This window comes from Mobula hypostoma, chromosome 8 (genome assembly GCF_963921235.1).
Source record: "Mobula hypostoma chromosome 8, sMobHyp1.1, whole genome shotgun sequence".
Lineage (NCBI taxonomy): Eukaryota > Metazoa > Chordata > Chondrichthyes > Myliobatiformes > Myliobatidae > Mobula > Mobula hypostoma.
In genome coordinates this window covers 106,869,485-106,890,702 of record NC_086104.1, presented here as the reverse complement: position 1 = coordinate 106,890,702, position 21,218 = coordinate 106,869,485, and the positions used below count along the sequence as shown (strand labels likewise).

General features: G+C 45.7%; 1 protein-coding gene across 1 annotated transcript in view; it reads right to left on the bottom strand.

Annotated features, from left to right (window-relative positions):
* Positions 1-14,144: 14,144 nt before the first annotated feature.
* The window catches only part of LOC134350194 (transcobalamin-2-like), a 28,839-nt gene continuing 21,765 nt past the window's right edge, over positions 14,145-21,218 (bottom strand). Inside the window, exons 7-8 of the mRNA XM_063055177.1 lie at positions 20,527-20,710; positions 14,145-14,461 (exon numbers count right to left, since the gene is read on the bottom strand). Coding sequence (XP_062911247.1) covers positions 14,430-14,461; positions 20,527-20,710 — 216 coding nt within the window. The 3' untranslated portion in view covers positions 14,145-14,429. The remainder of the gene's footprint in view (positions 14,462-20,526; positions 20,711-21,218) is intronic.

Below are 21,218 nucleotides of genomic sequence, written 5' to 3'. Positions count from 1 at the left end.
CTGCACTCTGGCCATCCCCTTCAACAATAGGGACTCCATTTTGAGTACAGTGGGCGGGGGGGGGGGCGCGGGATCTGGCCCTGTGGCTCAGAAGGGTAGGGAACTGAAGAAGATGGCAGAAGTAATAGAGGATTCTTTAGTCAGGGAGACAGACAGGTGATTCTGTGGATGCAAAAAGGAAACAGGGATGGTAGTTTGCCTCCCAGGTGCCAGGGTCGGAGATGTTTCTGGACACGTTGACAGTATCCTGAAAAGGGAGGGTGAGCAGCCAGAAGTCATGATACATATTGGTACCAGCAACATAGAAAGAAAAATGGAGGAGGTTCTGAAAGCAAAGCACAGGGAGTTAGGAAGGAAGCTGAGAAGCAGGGCCTCAAGGGTAGTAATCTTGGGATTGCTATCTGCGCCATTCGACAGTGAGGATAGGAATTGAATGAGGTGGCATGGCTGAAGAATTGGAGTAGGGGGCAGGGATTCAGATTTCTGGATCATTGGGACCTCTTGTGAGGCAGGTGGGACCTGTACAAAAGGGACAGATTGCACTTGAATCTGAGGGGGACCAATATTCCTGTGGGCAGGTTTACTAGAGTAGTTTGAACTAACGTGGCAAGGGGATGGGAGCCAGTATGATAGAGTTGAGGATGAGCCAGCAGGTTTACAAGTAGATGATGGATGTAACATGAATGTAAGAAAGGACAAGCCAATGATTGAGTACAAATACAGACAGTACAAGGAGTTAAATTGTACCACAGAGGCAAAATTAAAAGGGTGAAGAATACAGGACTGAAGGTGCTGTATTTGAATGTGTGTAGCATTCGGAATAAGGTGGACAAACTTGTGGCGCAGTTAGAGATTGGTTGATATGACATCAGGGGCATCACTGAGTCATGGCTGAAAGAAGGCCATCATTGGGAGCTTAACATCAAAGGATATACTTTGTATCAAAAGGACAGCAGGAAGGCGTAGGTGCTAGAAAAGTAGAAAATAGGTGCAGGAGTAGGCCATTCGGCCCTTCGAGCCTACACTGCCATTTATTATGATCATGGCTGATCCTCCAACTCAGAACCCCGCCCCAGCCTTCCCTCCATACCCCCTGACCCCTGTAGCCACAAGGGCCATATCTAACTCCCTATTAAATATAGCCAATGAACTGGCCTCAACAGTTTCCTGTGACAGAGAATTCCACAGATTCACCACTCTCTGTGTGAAGAAGTTTTTCCTAATCTCGGTCCTAAAAGGCTTCCCTTTTATCCTCAAACTGTGGCCCCTCGTTCTGGACTTCCCCACATCCAAATATACCACATCCACTGGTTCTCCCCTATCCACTCTACTAGTTACATCCTCAAAAAATTCTATGAGATTCGTCAGACATGATTTTCCTTTCACAATTCCATGCTGACTTTGTCCGATCATTTCACCGCTTTCCAAATGTGCTGTTATCACATCCTTGATAACTGACTCCAGCAGTTTCCCCACCACCGACGTTAGGCTAACCGGTCTATAATTTCCCGGTTTCTCTCTCCCTCCTTTTTTAAAAAGTGGAGTTACATTAGCCACCCTCCAATCCTCAGGAACTAGTCCAGAATCTAACGAGTTTTGAAAAATTATCACTAATGCATCCACTATTTCTTGGGCTACTTCCTTAAGCACTCTAGGATGCAGACCATCTGGCCCTGGGGATTTATCTGCCTTCAATCCCTTCAATTTACCTAATACCACTTCCCTACTAACATGTATTTCGCTCAGTTCCTCCATCCCACTGGACCCTCTGTCCCCTACTATTTCTGGAAGATTATTTATGTCCTCCTTAGTGAAGACAGAACCAAAGTAATTATTCAATTGGTCTGCCATGTCCTTGCTCCCCATAATCAATTCACCTGTTTCTGTCTGCAGGGGACCTACATTTATCTTTACCAGTCTTTTCCTTTTTACATATCTATAAAAGCTTACAGTCAGTTTTTATGTTCCCTGCCAGTTTTCTCTCATAATCTTTTTTCCCCTTCCTAATTAAGCCCTTTGTCCTCCTCTGCTGAACTCTGAATTTCTCCCAGTCCTCAGGTGAGCCACTTTCTCTGGCTAATTTGTATGCTTCTTCTTTGGAATTGATACTATCCCTAATTTCTCTTGTCAGCCACGGGTGCACTACCTTCCTTGATTTATTCTTTTGCCAAACTGGGATGAACAATTGTTGTAGTTCATCCATGCAACCTTTAAATGCTTGCCATTGCATATCCACCGTCAATCCTTTAAGTGTCATTTGCCAGTCTATCTTAGCTAATTCACGTCTCATACCTTCAAAGTTACCCCTCTTTAAGTTCAGAACCTTTGTTTCTGAATTAACTATGTCACTCTCCATCTTAATGAAGAATTCCACCATATTATGGTGACTCTTACCCAAGGGGCCTCTCATGACAAGATTGCTAATTAACCCTTCCTCATTGCTCAAAACCCAGTGTGATGGTGTGGCTCTGTTGGTAAGAGATGCAATTACATCTTTGGAAAGAAGTGACATGGGGTCAGAGAATGTTGAATCTTTGTGGGTGAAGAAACTGTAAAGGTAAAAAAAATCTATGGGTATCATATATTGGCCTCCAAATAGTAGCCAAGATGTGGGGTTGAGATTGCAAAGAGAGCTGGAAAATGCATGTAATAAAGGTAGTGACAGAATTGTAGTGGGAGACTTCAATGTGCAAGAAGATTGGGAAAATCAGGTTGGTGTCGGATCACAAGAGAGGGAATTTGTTGAATGTCTTTGAGACGGCTTTTTACAGTTGCTTGTGCTTGAGCCTACTAGGGGAAAGGCTATCTTAGATTGGGTGTTGTGTAATAACCCAGATCTTATTTGGGAGCTTAACCTAAAGGAACCCTTCAGAGGCAGTGATCACAATATGATTGAGTTCATACTGCAGTTTGAGAAGGAGAAGCGCATGTCACATGTATCAGAATAAAGGGAATTACAGAGGCACGAGAGAGGAGCTTGCTCGGGTGAATTGGAGGAGGATACTGTCGAAGATGATGGCAGAGCAGAGACGGTTAAAGTTTCTGAGAATAGTTCATAAGGTGCAGGATAGAATGGATCTCAAATGGCACGGGTAGGCATCTGGCTGACAAGGAGTTAAGGACTGCATGAAACCCAAGGAACGGGATCATAAGATGGCAAAAGTGAGTGGGAAGTTGGATGATTGGGAAGTTTTTAAAATCCATCCAAAAAAGCTCTAAGAAGGGAAAAGATGAAATATGAGGGCAAACTAACCAATAATATAAAGCTGGAATCTAAAAGAATTTTCAGTTACATAAAGAGTAAAATTGAGGTGAGAGTTGATACTGGAAAATGATGCTGGTGATGTAATAATGGGGGACGAAGAAATGGCAGATGAACTTAATGAGTATCTTGCATCAGTCTTCACGGTGAAAGACACTGGCAGTGTGTTGGAGGTCTGTGAGTGTCAGGGAGCAGGGGTGAGTGCCATTGCTATTACAAAGGAAAATGTGTGAGGCAAACTGAAAGGTCTTAAGGTGGAAAAGTCACCTGGATGAGGTGGTCAAAGTCCTGAGAGGTTGCTGAAAAGATAATGGATGCATTGGTCATGACCTTCCAAGAATCACTTGATTCTAAAATGGTCCCGGAGGACTGGAAAATTGCACATGTTACTCTGCTCTTTAAGAAGGTAGAAGGCAAAAGAAAGGAAATTATAGACCAATTAGCCTAACCTCAGTGGCTGGGAAAGAGTTGGAGTCTATTATTAAGGATGAGGTTTTGGGGTACTTGGAGGCTAATGATAAGAGCGAAGAAAAAGCATTTCAGGATGTATATTGTATACATTTCTCTGACATTAAATGTACATTTGATACCTTTGAAATAAGTCAAAGTCAGCATGGTTTCTGTAAAGGGAAATCTTGCTTGACAAATTTGTTAGAGTTCTTTGAGAAAGTACCAAGGAGGGTGGACAAAGGAGAGGCAGTGGATGTCATTTATTTGGATTTTCAGAAGGTATTTGATAAGGTGCCACACATGAAGATGCTTAACAAGATAAAATCTTATGGCGTTACAAGGAAGATACGCGTGGATAGAGGAATGACTGACAGGCAGGAAGCAGCAAGTGGAAATAAAGGGGGCCTTTTCTGGTGGCTACTAAAATGCTCACCACTAAAATCGAGGTGAGAAGACTGCAACTAGCGGGGCACTGTCTACACCACCCCGAGCTACCTGCCAGCCTGGTCATCGTATGGGAGCCCAAGCATGGGAGGATGAACCCTGGGCACCCTCCCAAGACTATGGTCAACACGCTCCTGGAAGAGAGCGGCGCGGCTAATGTGGATGAACTGAACACATTGAGGGAGAGGGAGAAGTGGAGTAGTCGTAGTTTCTGGTGGCTGCAAGTGAGTAATGGTGTTCCTCAGGGGTCAGTATTGGGACCGCTACTTTTCACATTGTTTGGCAATGATTTGGATAATGGAAATGATGGCTTTGTGGCAAAGTTTGTGGATGATATGAGGATAGGTGGAGGGGTAGGTAATACTGAGGAAGCAATGTGATTGTAACAGGAACTAGACAAATTGGAGAATGGGCAAGAAAGTGCCAGATGGAATGCAATGTTGGGAAATATATGATAACATATTTTGGTAAAAGGAACAATAGTGTGGACTATTATCTAAATGGGGAGAATGTTCAAAAATCAGAGATGCAGAGGGACTTAGGATTGCTCATGCAAGACTCCCAGAAGGTTACTTTACAGGTTGAGTCTGTGGTAAAGAAGGCAAATGTAATGTTGGCATTCATTTCAAGGGGAATAGAATATAGAGCAAGTAGATAATGCTGAGGCTTTATAAGACTCTAGTCAAGCCACTCATGGAGTATTGTCAACAGTTTTGGGCCTCTTATCTCAAAGGATATATTGTCATTGGAAAGAATTCAGAGGAGGTCCACGAGAATGATTCCAGGAATGAAGGGGTTAACATACGAGGAGCGTTTGGCAGCTTAGGGCTTGCACTCACTGGAATTTAGAAGAATGCAGTGAGATCTCATTGAAACCTACCGAATGTTGAAAGCACTAGATAGAGTGGATGTGGAGAGGATGTTTCCTTTGGTGGGGGTATTCACAGCTAGAGGGCACAGCCCCAGAATTTAAGGGCAATCATTTAGAACAGGGGTAAGGAGGATTTTTTTTTAACCAAAGAGTAGTGAATCTGTGGAATGCTCTGCCACAGACTGTGGTGGAGGCCAAATCCATTTTGTATATTTAAAATGGAAGTTGATAGTTTCCTGCTTGGTCAGGGCGTCAAAGGTTATCTTGAGAAGGCAGGTATATAAGGGTTGAGTGGGATCCAGCATCAGCCATGATGCAATGGCGGAGCAGACTCAATGGGCTGAATGGCCTAATTCTGCTGCTATGTCTGTCCCCAATCAGTATATTTCCACTGGTGTCTGTCCCCAGTCAGTATATTTCCACAGATTCTGCTCGATCCACTGAGTTCTTCGATTTGATATTCAAGTTTAATTGTTATTCGGCTTGAGATGAATACAGCCAAATGAAATGGTTCCTCCAAAGCCAAGATGCAGCACACAGTACTAACTGCACAAGACACATATAGCCCCTATACGATAGCAGTAAATGTACAGTCACACAAAAAAATATAATATAGCCCAAGTCCTTGTGTCCATGCACATTGTCAGCAAGAGCAAGATGCAGATGAACCCAATCCAGTTTATTTTCCATGGAGAGATTGCTGCGCCTTTGATGAATCCTCAGAATAGAACCAGATGATTGGATGGGTGGCAAATGTTATTCCTTTGTTCAAGAACGGGAGTAAAGAGAACTCTGCCAATTATAAACCAGTGAGTTTTTACTTCAGTGGTGGGCAAACTATTGGATAAGATTCTTAGAGACAGGATTTGTGAGTATTTGGGATTAGGGATAGCTAGCATTGCCTTGTGAGGGGCACATCATGCCTCACAAGCCTGACAATGAGGAGGTGACAAAGCACATTGATGAAGATAGGGCAGTAGATGCGGGTATATGGATTTTAGTAAGATGATTAAGGTTCCCCATGGTGGCTGAATTAGAAAGTCAGGAGGCATGGGATCCAGGGAAACCTGGCTGTGTGGATTCAGAAATGGTTTGCAAATAGAAGGCAGAGGGTGGGAGTAGATGGAGAGTGTTCTGCCTGGAGATTGGTGATCACTGGAGTTCTGCAGGGATCTGTTCTGGGACCCCTGCCCTTTGTTATCTTATATAGAGTGGATGACTTGGATGAGGAAGTAGAAGGGTGGGTTAGTAAGTTTTCAGATGACACAGGTTGTTGTAGGTTGTAGCAGGACATTGACAGGATCGAGAGCTGAGCTGAGAAGTGGCAAATGCAGCTTAGAAAACAGTGAATTGATTCATTTTGGAAGGTTGAATTTGAAGTCAGAAAACAAGGTTGTTGATAGGATACTTGACAGTGTGGAGGAACAGAAGGATCTTGGGGTCCACGTGCAGAGATCACCAAAAGTTGCCAGTGAAGTTGATAGGGTTCTTAAGAAGGCTTATTTTGTGTTGGCCTTCATTAGTTGGACTGAATTCAAGAGGCACAAGGTAATGTCGCAGCTCCCTCAAACCCTGATTAGACCACACTTGGAATATTGTGTTCAGTTCTGCTCAATTCATTACAGGAAGCATGTGGAATCTTTGCAGGGCGTACAGAGGAGATTTACAAGGATGCTGCCAGTCTTAAGAAGATGCATAGATTATGCGAGCTAGGACTTTCCTCTTTGGAACAAAGGAGTATGAGACCTGAGTTGATAGAGATGTACAGGATGATAGATAGACCATATAGATCGAGTGGACAGCCAGAGATTTTTTCCCAGGACAGAAATGGCTAACACATGAGTGCATAATAAGGTAATTGGAGGAAAGTATTGGGGGGGGGGGGTGATGTCAAATATATGTTCCTGACACAGAAAATAGTGGGTGAGTGCCCTGCCAGTGGTGGTGGTACATTAGGGGCACTTAAACTTTTAGATAGGCACATGTTGACACAAGATCATGGGCCCAAGAGCCTGTGTTGTGCTGTAGTGTTCTACATTCTATGTTCTCTCTGGGACCGCGTGAGCTTCCTCCCACATTCCGAAGATGTACAGGTCAGGGGTAGTAAGTTGTGAGTGTGCTATCTTGCGGTCAGAAACATGGCCACACTTGTGGGCTGCCCCCAACACAATCCTCAGACTGTGTTGGTCAGTCAACGCAGAAAGAACACATTTCACTCCATGTGTCAATGTTCATGTGGCAGATAATGCTCATCCCCAGTCTTTAACTAATCCCTGTCTGTGCAAAGAATTGTTACTGAAGAAAAGCAATGGATGTCTCAGGGTATCGGCAAGGGGGAAGGGTGAGCAGCCAGGGTTTGTGGTGTACATTAGCATCAATGAGCTGGATAGAAAGAAGGATGAGATTCTGCACAGTGAGTGTAGGGAGTTAGGAAAGAAATTAAAGAACAAGATATCTAGAGTAGTTAACTCTGGATTACCTTGAGAGCCTTGTGCTGGTGAGGAGAAGAACAGAAAGTTGGGGCAGGTAAGTGTTTGGCTGTTGAGCTGGTGCAGAGACGGGGTTTCCAATTTCAAGATCATTGGAACCTCTTCGGGGACAAGGGTGACCTGTACAAATGGGATGGATTACACCTTCACTGGATTGAAGCCAACCTACTAGCAGGGAGGCTCACTGCTGCTACCCAGGAGAGTTTAAGCTAGATTGACAGAGGGATGGGAAGCAGACTATCAGGCAGAGAATGAAAGGATTGAAGCTAAATTAGGAGTATTGAGTAGCAATACTGTAAGTAAGGATTGCCTGGAGCTAGGGGATACAAACAACATGACAGATGGATTGAGATGTGTTTGCTTCAGTGTAAGGAGTATTAAGAATAATAGTGATGAAATTGAAGCATGGATTGGTACATGGAACTATGTTATGGCAAATACAGAGACCTGGTTGAGAGACGGAGAGGACTGGCTGCTTAATGTTCTGGGATTTTGATGTTTAAGGAGGAATGTGTGGGGGTGTTAAATGGGGAGGGGTTGCATTACTAGATGGGAAAAATATCACAGCTGTACCCTAATGGGGAGAAATGGAGGGCTCATTGACTGAGTTGATATGGGTAGAACTCAAGTATTAGAAAGGTGCTGTCACTTAGATGGGTTTATACTACAGACGCCCCAAAACAGCCACTGGGACAGTGAGCAGCAGAGATGCAGACAGATTACGGAAAGGTGTAAAAACAACAGGAGTATCATTGTGGATGATTGAATTTTGCCATCACAGACTGGGAACACCTTGGTGAAAAATTTTAGATGTGGTAGAGTTTGGTAGATGCATCCTAGAGGGTCTGTTGAATCCCCAGGGCCTATGGGATATACCGTGAGTTTCTGAGTGAAGTGAGTGAATATACAACCCTTAAGGATAGGACTCCTGAACATGTGGAGAAGCATGGGGACAGCCAGCATGGTTTTGTATGTTTCTGGCTAATCCGACTGAGTTGGATTGAAGAAGGCAGAGTGACGGATGCTGTCTACATGGATTCCACAAGGCTCCTCCAGAAAATAAGGATATGTGGGATACATTTTCTATGCCTGTAGAAGTCATTAGGTAGTGGTCTGTGACTCGGGTTGTTCCACAGGGATCTTTGTTACTTACTGTTGTGACGACAAACCAAGTTATCAGAAGATTGATACTGATGAGAGATAAGGGAGACAGTGGGGAAGCATTCAAAACGTTAATGAGAGAGGAGAGAGATTAACGAGAAAGAAACACATTTCAGAATATTGACAGACTGGTTGCTTTGAACCTGAACTGTTTGAAGTTTGATGGACAGGCGATACCCCAGCAGGGGGTTAAAAAGAACAGGTTCGCTAAGGCACGACACACCACAGGATCACGAGATAACGAGACCCTGGAAGAGCGGTGTGCCCCACAAGTTGGTGAGAGTTGGAGGTCTGGTCGCGGGAACCGACCATAGACGCATAGGGTAAAATGGGTACGATCAGTGGGAACCTGGTGTGTGTATCTGCCCTTGCCTGGGTGCCGGGTTCACCGCGGAAGAACGGTCGTATCCGGAACGGAGGGGTCACAGTCGGTGACCACAGAAGACATTAAAAGGGTTCACCCGAAAGCTAACTGCGAAGAACATCAAAGGTCTGTCTGAATCAGATTTGCATATTATCTCTCTCTCTCTCCAACGGCACAACAGCGATTACTGCGAACTGTACTAAGCTGAACTGAACTCTGTGTCACTTAAGACTGATCATTTTACCCCTAGACTGCGATAGAGCTTGATTGATTCCTATTAGCTTAGTTCTGTGTACATGTGTGTTTTATCATTACTAACCTGTTGCATTTATATCCTTACGATTAGAGTACTGTGTTACTTATTTCCTTAATAAAACTTTATTAGTTCCAGTAATCCAGACTCCAACTAAGTGGTCCATTTCTGCTGGTTTGGCAACCCAGTTACGGGGTACGTAACATAAGTGGGGATCTCGTCCGGGATTTTGAACACCAAATTTGGGACTGGGTAAATTGATTGGGTTAAAATTTCTGAAAGAAAGCAAGGGCAAACAGCAGAAATGGAGATTGAGGAATTTCTAAAGGTGCCAACCTTGGAGGCATTAGAGGATGCCAGGAAATCAGAATTGGCAACTGTTGCCAAATGGTTGAATCTTTTTAAGGGGAAGTCAACAATGAGGAGAGCAGAGATGAACAGAGCTATCATAGAGCACTATGTATCTAAAGGTGTGTTTCCCCAAGGGGAGCTGGAGGTGATATCTATGGGCAAACCTGGTGGAGAAGCAGTACAGCTGCAGATGGAAAAATTGAGACTCGAGCACGAGTTCCGGGTAAAACAGCTGGAGTGAGAAGAGAGGCAGTTAGAACGGGAAGAGAGAGAGAAGGAAAGGGAGTTTGAGCTTGAGAAGTTAAGGATGGCACTAGATAGGGGCCCAATGCCAAACCAAGGTGGAGGGTTCAGGGCAACCCAGGAGGTTAGGCTGGTTCCCCCATTTGCGGAGGCCGATGTTGATTGGTACTTTCTCCATTTTGAAAAAGTTGCTGCAAGTCAGGACTGGCCGAGGGATAAGTGGGCTGTTTTGCTTCAGAGCGTACTTAAAGGAAAAGCCCAGAGAGCTTACTCAGCCTTGTCCGCAGAAGATGCCCAGAGGTATGATGTGGTGAAAGAGGCGATACTCAGGATTTATGAGTTGGTCCCGGAGGCATACCGGCAGAGATTCCGGAATGCGAGGAAGCAGTGTGGCTGCACATATTTAGAGTTTGCCCGTGAGATGCAGATGTATTGTGAGCGTTCGTGCACCTCGAAAGGGGTCAGTGGGGATTATGACAGACTGCTACAGCTAATACTGATTGAGCAGTTTAAAGGTTGTGTCCCCGAAGGTATGAGGCCCTACCGAGATGAGAAAGAGGCAGAAACCTTAGCCGCAACTGCTAAGTTAGCGGATGAGTACGCGTTAACACACAAAACGAAGTTTACTCCGAGTAAAAGCTACCAGAAGGGTAGTCAAGAGGGCGGAGAAAGTCCGCCGGAAAAGTTAGAAGTAAGCCGGGGACTAGTGAGAAGGAAAAGGTAGACCGGGAGCAGTTTGGTAGGAAGTCTCCTGGGGTCGTATGCTATAATTGTGGGAAAGCCGGTCACTTTGCGTCCAGGTGCTTTGCCCCAAAGAAGGAGACGGGGAAAGGAAAAACGACGGTTCCGACTGGCTGTATTGAGCTGGCAAACAAACCGCTGGGGGAGAAGAGGTCTGATAAAGTTCAGGAAGGGCGCGAGAAGTTTATCTTGGCCGGATTGATGTCGGTGAAGGAGGGGTTAAACGCGGTTCCAGTACGGATCTGGAGAGACACTGGAGCTTGTCAGTCAATAATCTTAAAGAGTGTGTTAGACTTTAGTTCAGAGACCCAGACTGGGGAGGTCAGTGTGATAAAAGGCATTGGGAAAGGGACTGAAGCAGTACCTTTGCACCAGATACACCTAAAAAGCGACTTGGTCTCCGGACCGGTCACAATCGTGGTGAGGCCCGAACTACCGATGGAAGACGTGGAGGTCTTACTCGGTAATGACCTCGCCGGCGGAGAGATGTATCCATCAGTAAGATTGACAAGCCAGCCTGCCAGCATTGAGGCTCCGCCCATGGACTCACAGGTTTATCCCATTTGCGCAGTTACTCGGTGCATGTCCAGAAAGGCTGCCGAAGCGAATATAGATATAGCCGAGACGTTTTTACCAGCCTTGTACCAGGAGGGGTTAGAAAGTGAGAAGGAGCTGAAGTAGACCTATCATTAGCAAGGAAGGACTTTATACAGGCACAGGAACGAGACGAGGAGCTGATGGTTTTGACAGAGACAGCTCTCCGAAGCAGAATTTAAAAGGGAGCCAGTGGGCTATTATGTGAAGGAGGGAGTACTAAGGAGGAAATAGAGTCTAAGTACCGTGCCCGCAGATGAGAGATAGTGCCGAAAATTTATAGGGGCGAGATTTTTAACCTGGCCCACAAGATACCCCTCGGTGGACATTTTGGGGTGAGGAAGACAGTCGATAGAATCATGAAAGAGTTTTACTGGCCGCACAGGAGGAAGGATGCTATTGACTATTGTAGACGTGAGCTAACACAGTTACAAGCTTTTGATATGCTAACAGCTTGCCACGATAGGCGAGCAGACCTAGTCGGTGTTATCACGAAAATTAATGAGGGTAGGGTGCCACCTGATAAGGGAAAAACCCATTTTGAAAAGATAAGTATGGTGCCGACCAGATGGGAGAACTCTATTGTTTTGGCCAGCTTTGCTGATAAGGTCTCTCACTTAACCCCCGAACAGAGGATGCCGTTGAGAAAGATAATTAACCAGCACGCACACGTATGTCCGGATGTCCCGAGGCGATGCAAAGGGCCGGGTCATGGGGTTGTCGTCACATCAGGTCAGCCTAGTGAGCAACATCCCTATAGGATGATTAATTCTGTGACAAAAGGGCTAAAGAATGCAGAAGCGTATATTGATCATTTAGTGATCTAGAGTGACACGTGGGAGGGGCACATTGTGGCAGTAGAGGAACTGTTTAATAAGCTGTTTGAAGCCAGCCTGACAGTGAACCTCGCAAAAAGTGAATTCGGCCACGCGAAGGTCCTTATATGGGATTTGTGGTAGGACTGGAGCAGCTGGCTCCGATGCAGGCTAAGGTGCGGGCTATCTCTGAAGTCCCCACCCCGACAGACAAGAGAGCCCTGAGAAGATTCTTGGAGTTGGTGGGGTACTATCGGAAGTTTTGCAAAAACTTTGCGGGTATTACCCTCCCTCTTACTAAGCTCCTGCAAAAGAATGCTAAGTTTGTGTGGGACGACCTTTGTTATATTTGTCCGGGACGGAAACCACTGAGAGGTTACACTGATCACAATCCATTAGTGTTCTTGGCCACTATGAAGTTTGCTAAGTTGGAGCCTGGTCTTAGAGGATATTAGAATAACACATATAAAAGGAACGGAAAATGTGATTGCTGACTGTCTGTCAAGGTACTGAAAACTTAAAGATCTCTGTATTAGCCGAATAGCTGATGACCCTGTATATTAATGTGTATCTAATAACGTATTCATGCCCAGGATTTTTACCCCAGTAAAAATCCTTTGAAGGGTAGGGGTGTGACGACAAACCAAGTTATCAGAAGATTGATACTGATGAGAGAGATAAGGGAGACAATGGAGAAGCGTTCAAAATGTTAATGAGAGAGGAGGGAGATTAACGAGAAAGAAACACACTTCAGAATATTGACAGGCCAGTTGCTTTGAACCTGAACTATTTGAAGTTTGATGGACAGGCAATACCCCAGCAAGGGGATAAAAAGAACAGGTTCGCTAAGGCACGACACACCACGAGATCACGAGATAACGAGACCCTGGGATTGTGGTGTGCCCCCATAAATTGGTGCGAGTTGGAGGTCTGGTCGCAGGAACCGACCATAGATGCACGGGGTGAAAAGGGTACGATCGGTGGGAACCTGGTGTGTGTGTCCGCCCTTGCCTGGGTGCCGGATTCACCGCGGAAGAACGGTCGTATCCGGAACGGAGGGGTCACAGTCGGTGACCACAGAAGACATTAAAAGGGTTCGCCCGAAAGCTAACTGCGAAGATCAAAGGTCTGTCTGAATCAGATTTGCATATTATCTCTCTCTCTCTCCATCGGCACAACAGCGATTACTGCGAACTGTACTAAACTGAACTGAACTCTGTGTCACTTGAGACTGATCATTTTACCCCTAGACTAGACCCCTACCCCTAGAGCTTGGATTGATTCCTATTACCCTAGTTCTGTGTACAAGTGTGTTTTATCATTGCTAACCTGTTGTATTTATATCCTTACGATTAGAGTACTATGTTACTTATTTCTTTAATAAAACTTTTTTAGTTCCAGTAATCCAGACTCCAACTAAGTGGTCCATTTCTGCTGGTTTGGCAACCCAGTTACGGGGTATGTAACACTGTATACATGGTAGGGTGGGCTACAAAGCTTGCACACCACATAAAGATTGGCGGTGTTGTGGATAGCATGGAAGACTGCCAAAGGATAAAGCAGAACATAGATCTATTGCAGCTGAAGGTTAATCTGGCAAAGGTGAAGTGTTGCAGTTTGGGAGATCCAACATAGCGAGAAGGAACACAGTAACAGGGGCGATCCTTAACAGTGCTGACATACAGAGGGATCTTGGTATCGAGACTCACTGAAAGTTGCCATACAAATTGACAGGGGTGTCCGGTGTGTTCCGGTTTCCTTCCACAGTTGGTAGGATAACCGCTCATTGTAAATTGTCCCGTGATTACACCACGGTTAAATTGGGGATCGCTGGGCAGCACAGCTCGAAGGGCCGGAAGGGCTTACTCTGTGCTGTATCTCAGTGAATAAATAAAAAATATCAGGGCAGCCTGAGGCTGTTTTATTTTCTCGAGTGGTGGAGGCTGGAGGGAAATTACATTTAAATTTATTAAAAAACATATGAGGCATAGGTAGAGTAGGTAGTCAGTGTCTTTTTTCCCCAGAGATTGTAATGTCCAGTATAAGAGAGCAGGTATTTAATGCGAGACGGGATAAATGCAACATAGATGCGAGAGGCTGTTTATTGATTTAACACACACGCAGTGGAGGATCCCTGCAAACCGCTGTCAGGGTGGAGGTGAGGCACAGAGCACAGGCGTGTTCATGAGTTAACAGTGCTAAGCACCGTTTCAGGCACATAAAGGTAGGATTTGGTCAGGGTCTGGAGGAAGAGTGATTAACAGGGTTTAATGAATTTAGCATGACGTGGTAATCAAATGCCATTCTATGGTCCAACTATATAACTACAAGGTATCCTTTCCATGTAATGGACCAAAACAGCATCCTGGTCTTCATCTCTTGGTCCTTGTTTCACTTCTCATTTTCATCTTCAGGCAGATTATCTGAGAGAGAAAAACAATATCTCAATTCTGATTCATAATTAGTAAAGTTGGAGATTTCAATATATGATGTACAAAGCTATCAAGAGTTTACCGAATGTCTTTTATTAATTTGAAACCTAATTAGTTTGAACAAGTAGTAAAACAGAAAGGAAGAGAGAAGTTTGTGCATACAGAGGCTTACGGACCAAACGTGAATGAACAGGACTGGTAGAAGACGTTACCAACAGCGCCAGTTTCCGGGGTTTGGACGCTCTAACTCTCCGGAGTACAGGTAGCTGGCACAGCCCCCTTAAGGGTTCAGGATGGCTCCGCTAATTGGTAATCATGTTTTGGGTACCGAGAATTGAGTATTTAAGGAACACCTGAATTGGGGCTCAGTGCTCAATCATAAGCCCTACTAGTGATTTCACCCGGCGTTTGTTTTGTGCTCAGTTCTCAATCCGGTTTGATAATGTGTCTCCAGGCCGCCGTGTGCCAGCTCTCACAAGGAGGATGCCAGAGTTGCTCAGCTGAGGTTGCTGGTCGCCCTGTTGTGCCAGTACATCTTCTGACCCCGGAGAGATTCAACGGAGACCGAGTTCTTGCCATGGCTTCATCATTCAATGCTCATTGGTGTTCCAGCTCCGCCGTCCTGGTTCCCTTCGGAACTGGAAAAGTGGCCTTCATGATCTCTCTCCTCTCCTCACAAGGGACACTGCACGTTGGGAAGGAAGGTCAGAGATTTGAGTGGATTTGGAGGAATTCATGGTCTCCCTGAGAAAGGTATTTTATCATCCTGCTGGCACACACAGAGCCTGAGGCGTTCTGCTGAAGCTGCATCGGGGACATCGGTCAGCGGCTGACAACCCTATTGAGTTCTGACCTCTGGCGCAAGCGAGTGGGAAGCCTTGGCCACTCCATACTGTCCCGGGCTCTGGGATGAGCTAATTGATGCTCTCACCTTGGGAGAGCCAATAGGCGACTTAGTTGTCCTCAACAACCAGTCCATCTGTTTAACAATCACCTGGCAGAGCGTAAGAGGGACGACATTACGAGGCTGAAGCCCGACCTCAGTGCATTGCAGTTTCACTCCCCAGCTCCCCCCACCCCACCCCCCCCAGGTCTCGGACCGTGAGTGACCAGCCCGTTTCCTGATCAGGAATCTGTCAAGCCCACGCAGATCAGTTACACGAGGCTCTCCGTCGACAAGAGGTGCCGGCATTGGAAGCAAGGCGGCTGCTAATATCGTGGGTGGGTTAAACGTCCGAAGCTACAGCAGCCTTGAGGACCGCTAAGACCATCCAGTATCAGGAGGACTGACAGTAGTTGTCACTACTCCCAGTCCTACAGATTCTGCTGTTATGCTGAAGGTGAAGTTCACCTGGGGTAAGACCTTGGGGCAGACGAAGGCTTCTGTGGACTCTGGGGCAGCGAGTAATTTTCTGGACTTAGGAACAACACATGTGGCTTGACATTCCGCTGCGAGAGTTCAGCCAGACCTTGCCCGCAACTGTCTTGGACAGCCGCTCACTGGGTTCTGAGCAGATCCACCAACAGACTGTGGTATTGCAAATAAGAACAGGGGACTATGTGGGAGACATTAGTTTCTACATTATTGACTCTCCACTGATAACCCTGAACCTCGGGTACTCTTGACTGTCCCAGCATAACCCATCCGTGGATTAGAGGGAGGGGAGAATCAGTGCTTGGTCCAGTAGCTATAAAAGGGTATGTTTGTGGTGTGGTGTTCTGACTCCCAGAATTTCCTGAGACCAAGACCAGCAAGGGGACAGACTTCAGTTCGAGGTAACCCGAAGCCTATTAGATTCAGAAACCAGATCCCAACGAAAGGGAAGGCTTTGAAACGCAGACTTTGAGTGTGCTCCTGGGGGCGCAAAGGCCATCTGTAATGGCTTGTTGCCTTCGCCTGAAGCTATGAATGGGGATTTGGACTCTAATTTTGACCCCGTTGCCACGAATAAGCTTTGTGAGTCAAGGGAGAATCTGTCAAATCACCCATGCCACCCTGGAAGCCTCAAGAGTTGTCTTTGAAGGAAGGTCTGGAGGCGATGGCAACACCCATGCCGGTCAATATTCCTTCTGTCTACAAGGAGTCTGAGGAGGTCTTCAGCGAGGGAAAGGCCTCAACTCTTCCACCGCACCGACCCTACAACCGTGCGGTAGACCTGCTGTCCGGCACTCGTCCCCTACAACCGTGTGGTAGACCTGCTGCCCAGCACTCGTCCCCTACAACCGTGCGGTAGACCTGCTGCCCGGCACTCGTCCCCTACAACCGTGCGGTAGACCTGCTGCCCGGCACTCGTCCCCTACAACCGTACGATAGACCTGCTGCTCAGTACTCATCCCCTGCACGCTGTGGCCCAGAAAGCAGCGCAATGGAGGCATCTATAAAGGAGGCCCTTGCCACACAGGTCCCATTTGGCCCTTCACCTCACCTGTCAGTGCAGGCTATTCTTTGTACAAAAGAAGGATGGGAGCCTGTGACTGTGCATGTATTATAGGGGATTAAACTGCATAACAACCAAGAATCATTAGATTAGATTAGATCCGGGTATTTCCTAACCGGAAACCTTGGATGAATTGAGGTCAAGTCCATTTTAAAGGCTAGAGCTGCGGCTTTTAGGTCCGGGGATACCAGTCGCTACACAGAATCCAGGCGTGGATTCCTGGAACCCTGGAAAGCCCTTAAGGGCACCAAGAGGCAATATCGAGCCAAGTTGGAATCCCAGGCTAACCAGAGGGATGCCAGTAGACTATGGCAGGGTCTAAATGAGATCATTGGACACAAAGAAAAGGCTGGGAATATCAATAACTGTGGCACTTCTCTTCCTGACAAACTTAACGTATTCTACGCAAGATTCGAACAGAAGAGGAGCATCCCACTCCCTCCGGATGAACCGGACCTGGTGGCATCAAGATTCATCGTCACCGAGGAGGACGTTAGAAGGGCCTTACTGAAGATAAATCCAAGGAAGGCGATGAGCCCAGATGGCGTCCCGGGACGGGTTCTCCGGGCCTGTGCAAGCGAGCTAGCTGGAGTGTTTGCTGACATCTTCAACTGCTCCTTGCTTGAGTCTAAGATCCCCTCATGTTTTAAGAAGGTAACAATAATCCCAGTGCTGAAGACGAGCAAGGCGGCATGCCTGAATAACTATTGACCTGCAGCTCTGACATCAATTGCTATGAAGTGCTTCGAGCGATTGGTTATGGCACACATCAACCACAGCCTACCAGTCAACCTCGACGCTTTGCAATTCGCCTACCGGAGCAACAGGTCAACGGCAGATGCCATCTCTCTGGCCCTACATTCCTCCTTAGAACACCTGGAGAATAAAGACGCATACGTAAGGCTCCTTTTCATTGACTACAGCTCTGCCTTTAATACCATCATTCCAAATAAACTGATTCCTAAGCTCTGGAACTTGGGCCTTAGCACTCAGATCTGCAGCTGGATCTTCAACTTCCTCACAGACAGGACCCAGGCTGTAAAAATAGGGGACAAGCTCTCCTCTACAATCACTCTGAACACCGGTGCCCCACAAGGCCGTGTACTCAGCCCCCTGCTGTACTCACTGTACACCCATGATTGTGTAGCCAAGTTTCCATCAAACTCAATATAAATATAAGTTTGCTGATGACACAACAATTGTAGGCTGTATCTCGGGTAATGATGAGTTTGAGTACAGAGAGGAAATTAAGAACCTTGTGGCATGGTGCGAAGAAAATAACCTATCCCTGAACGTCAGCAAGACGAAGGAATTGGTTGTTGACTTCAGAAGGAGTAGCGGACCGCACAACCCAATTTACATCGGTGGTGCGCAAGTGGAACAGATCAAAAGCTTTAGGTTCCTCAGGGTCAATATCACAAATGACCTGACTGGTTCAACCAAGCAGAGTTCACTGCCAAGAAGGCCCACCAGTGCCTTTACTTCCTGAGAAAACTAAAGAAATTTGGCCTGTCCCCTAAAACCCTCACTAATTTTTATAGATGCACCGTAGAAAGCATTCTTCTAGGGTGCATCACAACCTGCTATGGAAGTTGTCCTGTCCAAGACCAAAAGAAGATGCAGAAGATCATGAACACGGCGCAGCACATCACATAAACCAATCTTCTGTCACTTTACACCGCACGCTGTCGGAGCAGTGCTGCCAGGATAATCAAGGACACGACCCACCCAGCCGACACACTTTTCGTCCCTCTTCCCTCCGGAAGAAGGCTCAGGAGCTTGAAGACTCGTATGGCCAGATTTGGGAACAGCTTCTTTCCAACTGTGATAAGACTGCTGAACAGATCCTGACCCGAATCTGGCCCGTACCCTCCAAATATCCGGACCTGCCTCTCGGTTTTTTTTTTGCACTACCTTACTTCCCATTTTTCTATTTATGATTTATAATTTAAATTTTTAATATTTACTAATTTTAACTATTTTTAGTATCTTTAATATTTAATATTTGTAATCCAGGGAGTGTGAAGTGCAGAATCAAATATCGCTGTGATGATTGTACATTCTAGTACCAATTGTTTGGCGACAATAAAGTATAAAGATTATGAAGACACGCAGTCTTCTTTTATTGTCATTTAGTAATGCATGCATTTAGAAATGATATAATATTTCCTCCGGTGTGATATCACAAAACACAGGACAGACCAAGACTGAAAAACCTGACAAAACCACATAATTATAACACATAGTTACAACAGTGCAACAATACCATAACTTGATGAAGAAGTCAATGAGCACTGTAAAAAGTTCAAAGTCTCTCAAATGTCCCACATCTCACGTAGACGGGAGAAGGAAGAAAAACTCTCCCTGCCATTCCCGACCACAATCCATCTCTGAGTCATCCGAAAACTTTGAGTCTCCGAATCAGCTCTCTGACACCGATTACTGAGTGCCATCTCTGTCCGAACAATTCGACCTCAATCTCGGTCATCAACAGCAGGCAAAGCCAGGGATATTGAGGTCTTCCCTCCGGAAGAATCCAGACCGCGCAGTAACGACAGCAGCGAACGAGCATTTCAGAAATTTCTCCAGATGTTCCTCTGTGCTTTCATGTTCGACTCCATCAAATCAGAATTGTCCACGGCCCCTATTTAACGGATACAATATCATTTTTCACTGGAGGGCTGCGCACCCCCTTCCACTTATGAATACAGCCTTCAAGCTGCTCCAGGGGCAAGGTAGTCACAAAACTAGACTTATGGGGTGCATACTATCTGGTCCATATAAGGGAAGACTACATTCAATACACCAACTGGGCACTACGAGTACCTAGTTATGCTCTTCAGCCTTGTGAACACTCCAGCCATTTTCCAAGCCTTTATCAATGACATGCTCCCGGATACTCTCCATAAGTATGCCTTCGTCTACTTGGATGATATCCTCATCTTCTCAAAGTCCATAGAGGAGCACGTCACTCATGTCTGTGACATTTCAAAGAGTCTTCTAGACCATGGACTTTATGTCAAGTTGGAGAAGTCTGAGTTTCACATGACAACCATTTCATTTTTGGGTTTCATCATCTCCAATGACAAACTCAAGATGGACCCCATCAATACCCAGGCATTCAGAGAATGGCCACCACCACCACCCAGTATCTAAAGCAAACAGTTCCTGGGGTTTGCAAACTTCTACTGGAAGATCATCAGAAACTTCAGCTCAGTGGTTTGATTATATGAGAAATTGCTGATCTACTGGGATTTTCACACATGACAATCTCTGGAGGTTACAGAGTGGTGCGAAAAAAAAATCCAGTAAGTGGCAGTTCTGTGGGTGAAAATGCCTTGTTAATGAGAGAAGGCGGCGACAGTAACTCAAATAACCATACGTTATGACAGTGGTGTGCAGAAGAGCAGCTCTGAATGCACTAAACATTGAAGTTTGAAGTGGATGGGCTACAGCAGCAGAAGAACACACCAGGTCCCAGATGTATCAAATACAGTTGCCACTGATTGTCAAAAGCAAGGTGTTGTCATCTGAATAATGGCTGTCAATTCAGTTATTTCTAAGAGTTTGTTTAATGATTCCTTTAACACATGTTGATATCATGGTTTTCATACTCACCCCGACGGGAATGACAACTGGGGTCTCCAACGTGCAACAGTGACTTTCCCTCCAAAGCCAGAAGGACCGGGAAAGCTTTACGCACTGTGTTAAATGACCCTTTATAGATTTCGCTGACCAAGAGCTGCAAATTTTTTGGGCAACGGAAGAGAGAAAATTCCAGTTTTTTGTGTTCAGTAAAAGCCTGGAAACAGAAGACAAAAGATATTCAGAACGATATCCAATATAATTCAAAGAAATGCATTTGGTGGACATTTGGCCACTGAATGAATTTGGCCAGCAGTGAAATATGTTACACTTTCACTGTGTTAACTGGATATCAGACAGGGGGATGTTTATCAAGTGGGAATGATGTTCTGATCAGCTGGTGTTCCACCTTCTGACCTGGTCAAAGTCACTTGAACTTTTACCTTTATTGAGAAATAATGTATTGAACAGAATAGTGCAGATATTGAGAGTCGTAGAATCAGGGTTGTACAACACAGAATCAGGCCCTTCATCATACCAGATCCATACTAACCCATATGCCTGCATTAGGACCTTGTCCATCTTTGCCTTGTCTATTTACGTGCCTGTATAATTGCCTCTTAAACGTAGCAGTTCTGTAACGAGAGAGCTGCGGACGGTGCTGAACACAAGTGCAGAGTAAGGTGTAGAATTAACTCTGACCCAGATTTGAAATAAAGGAAGGG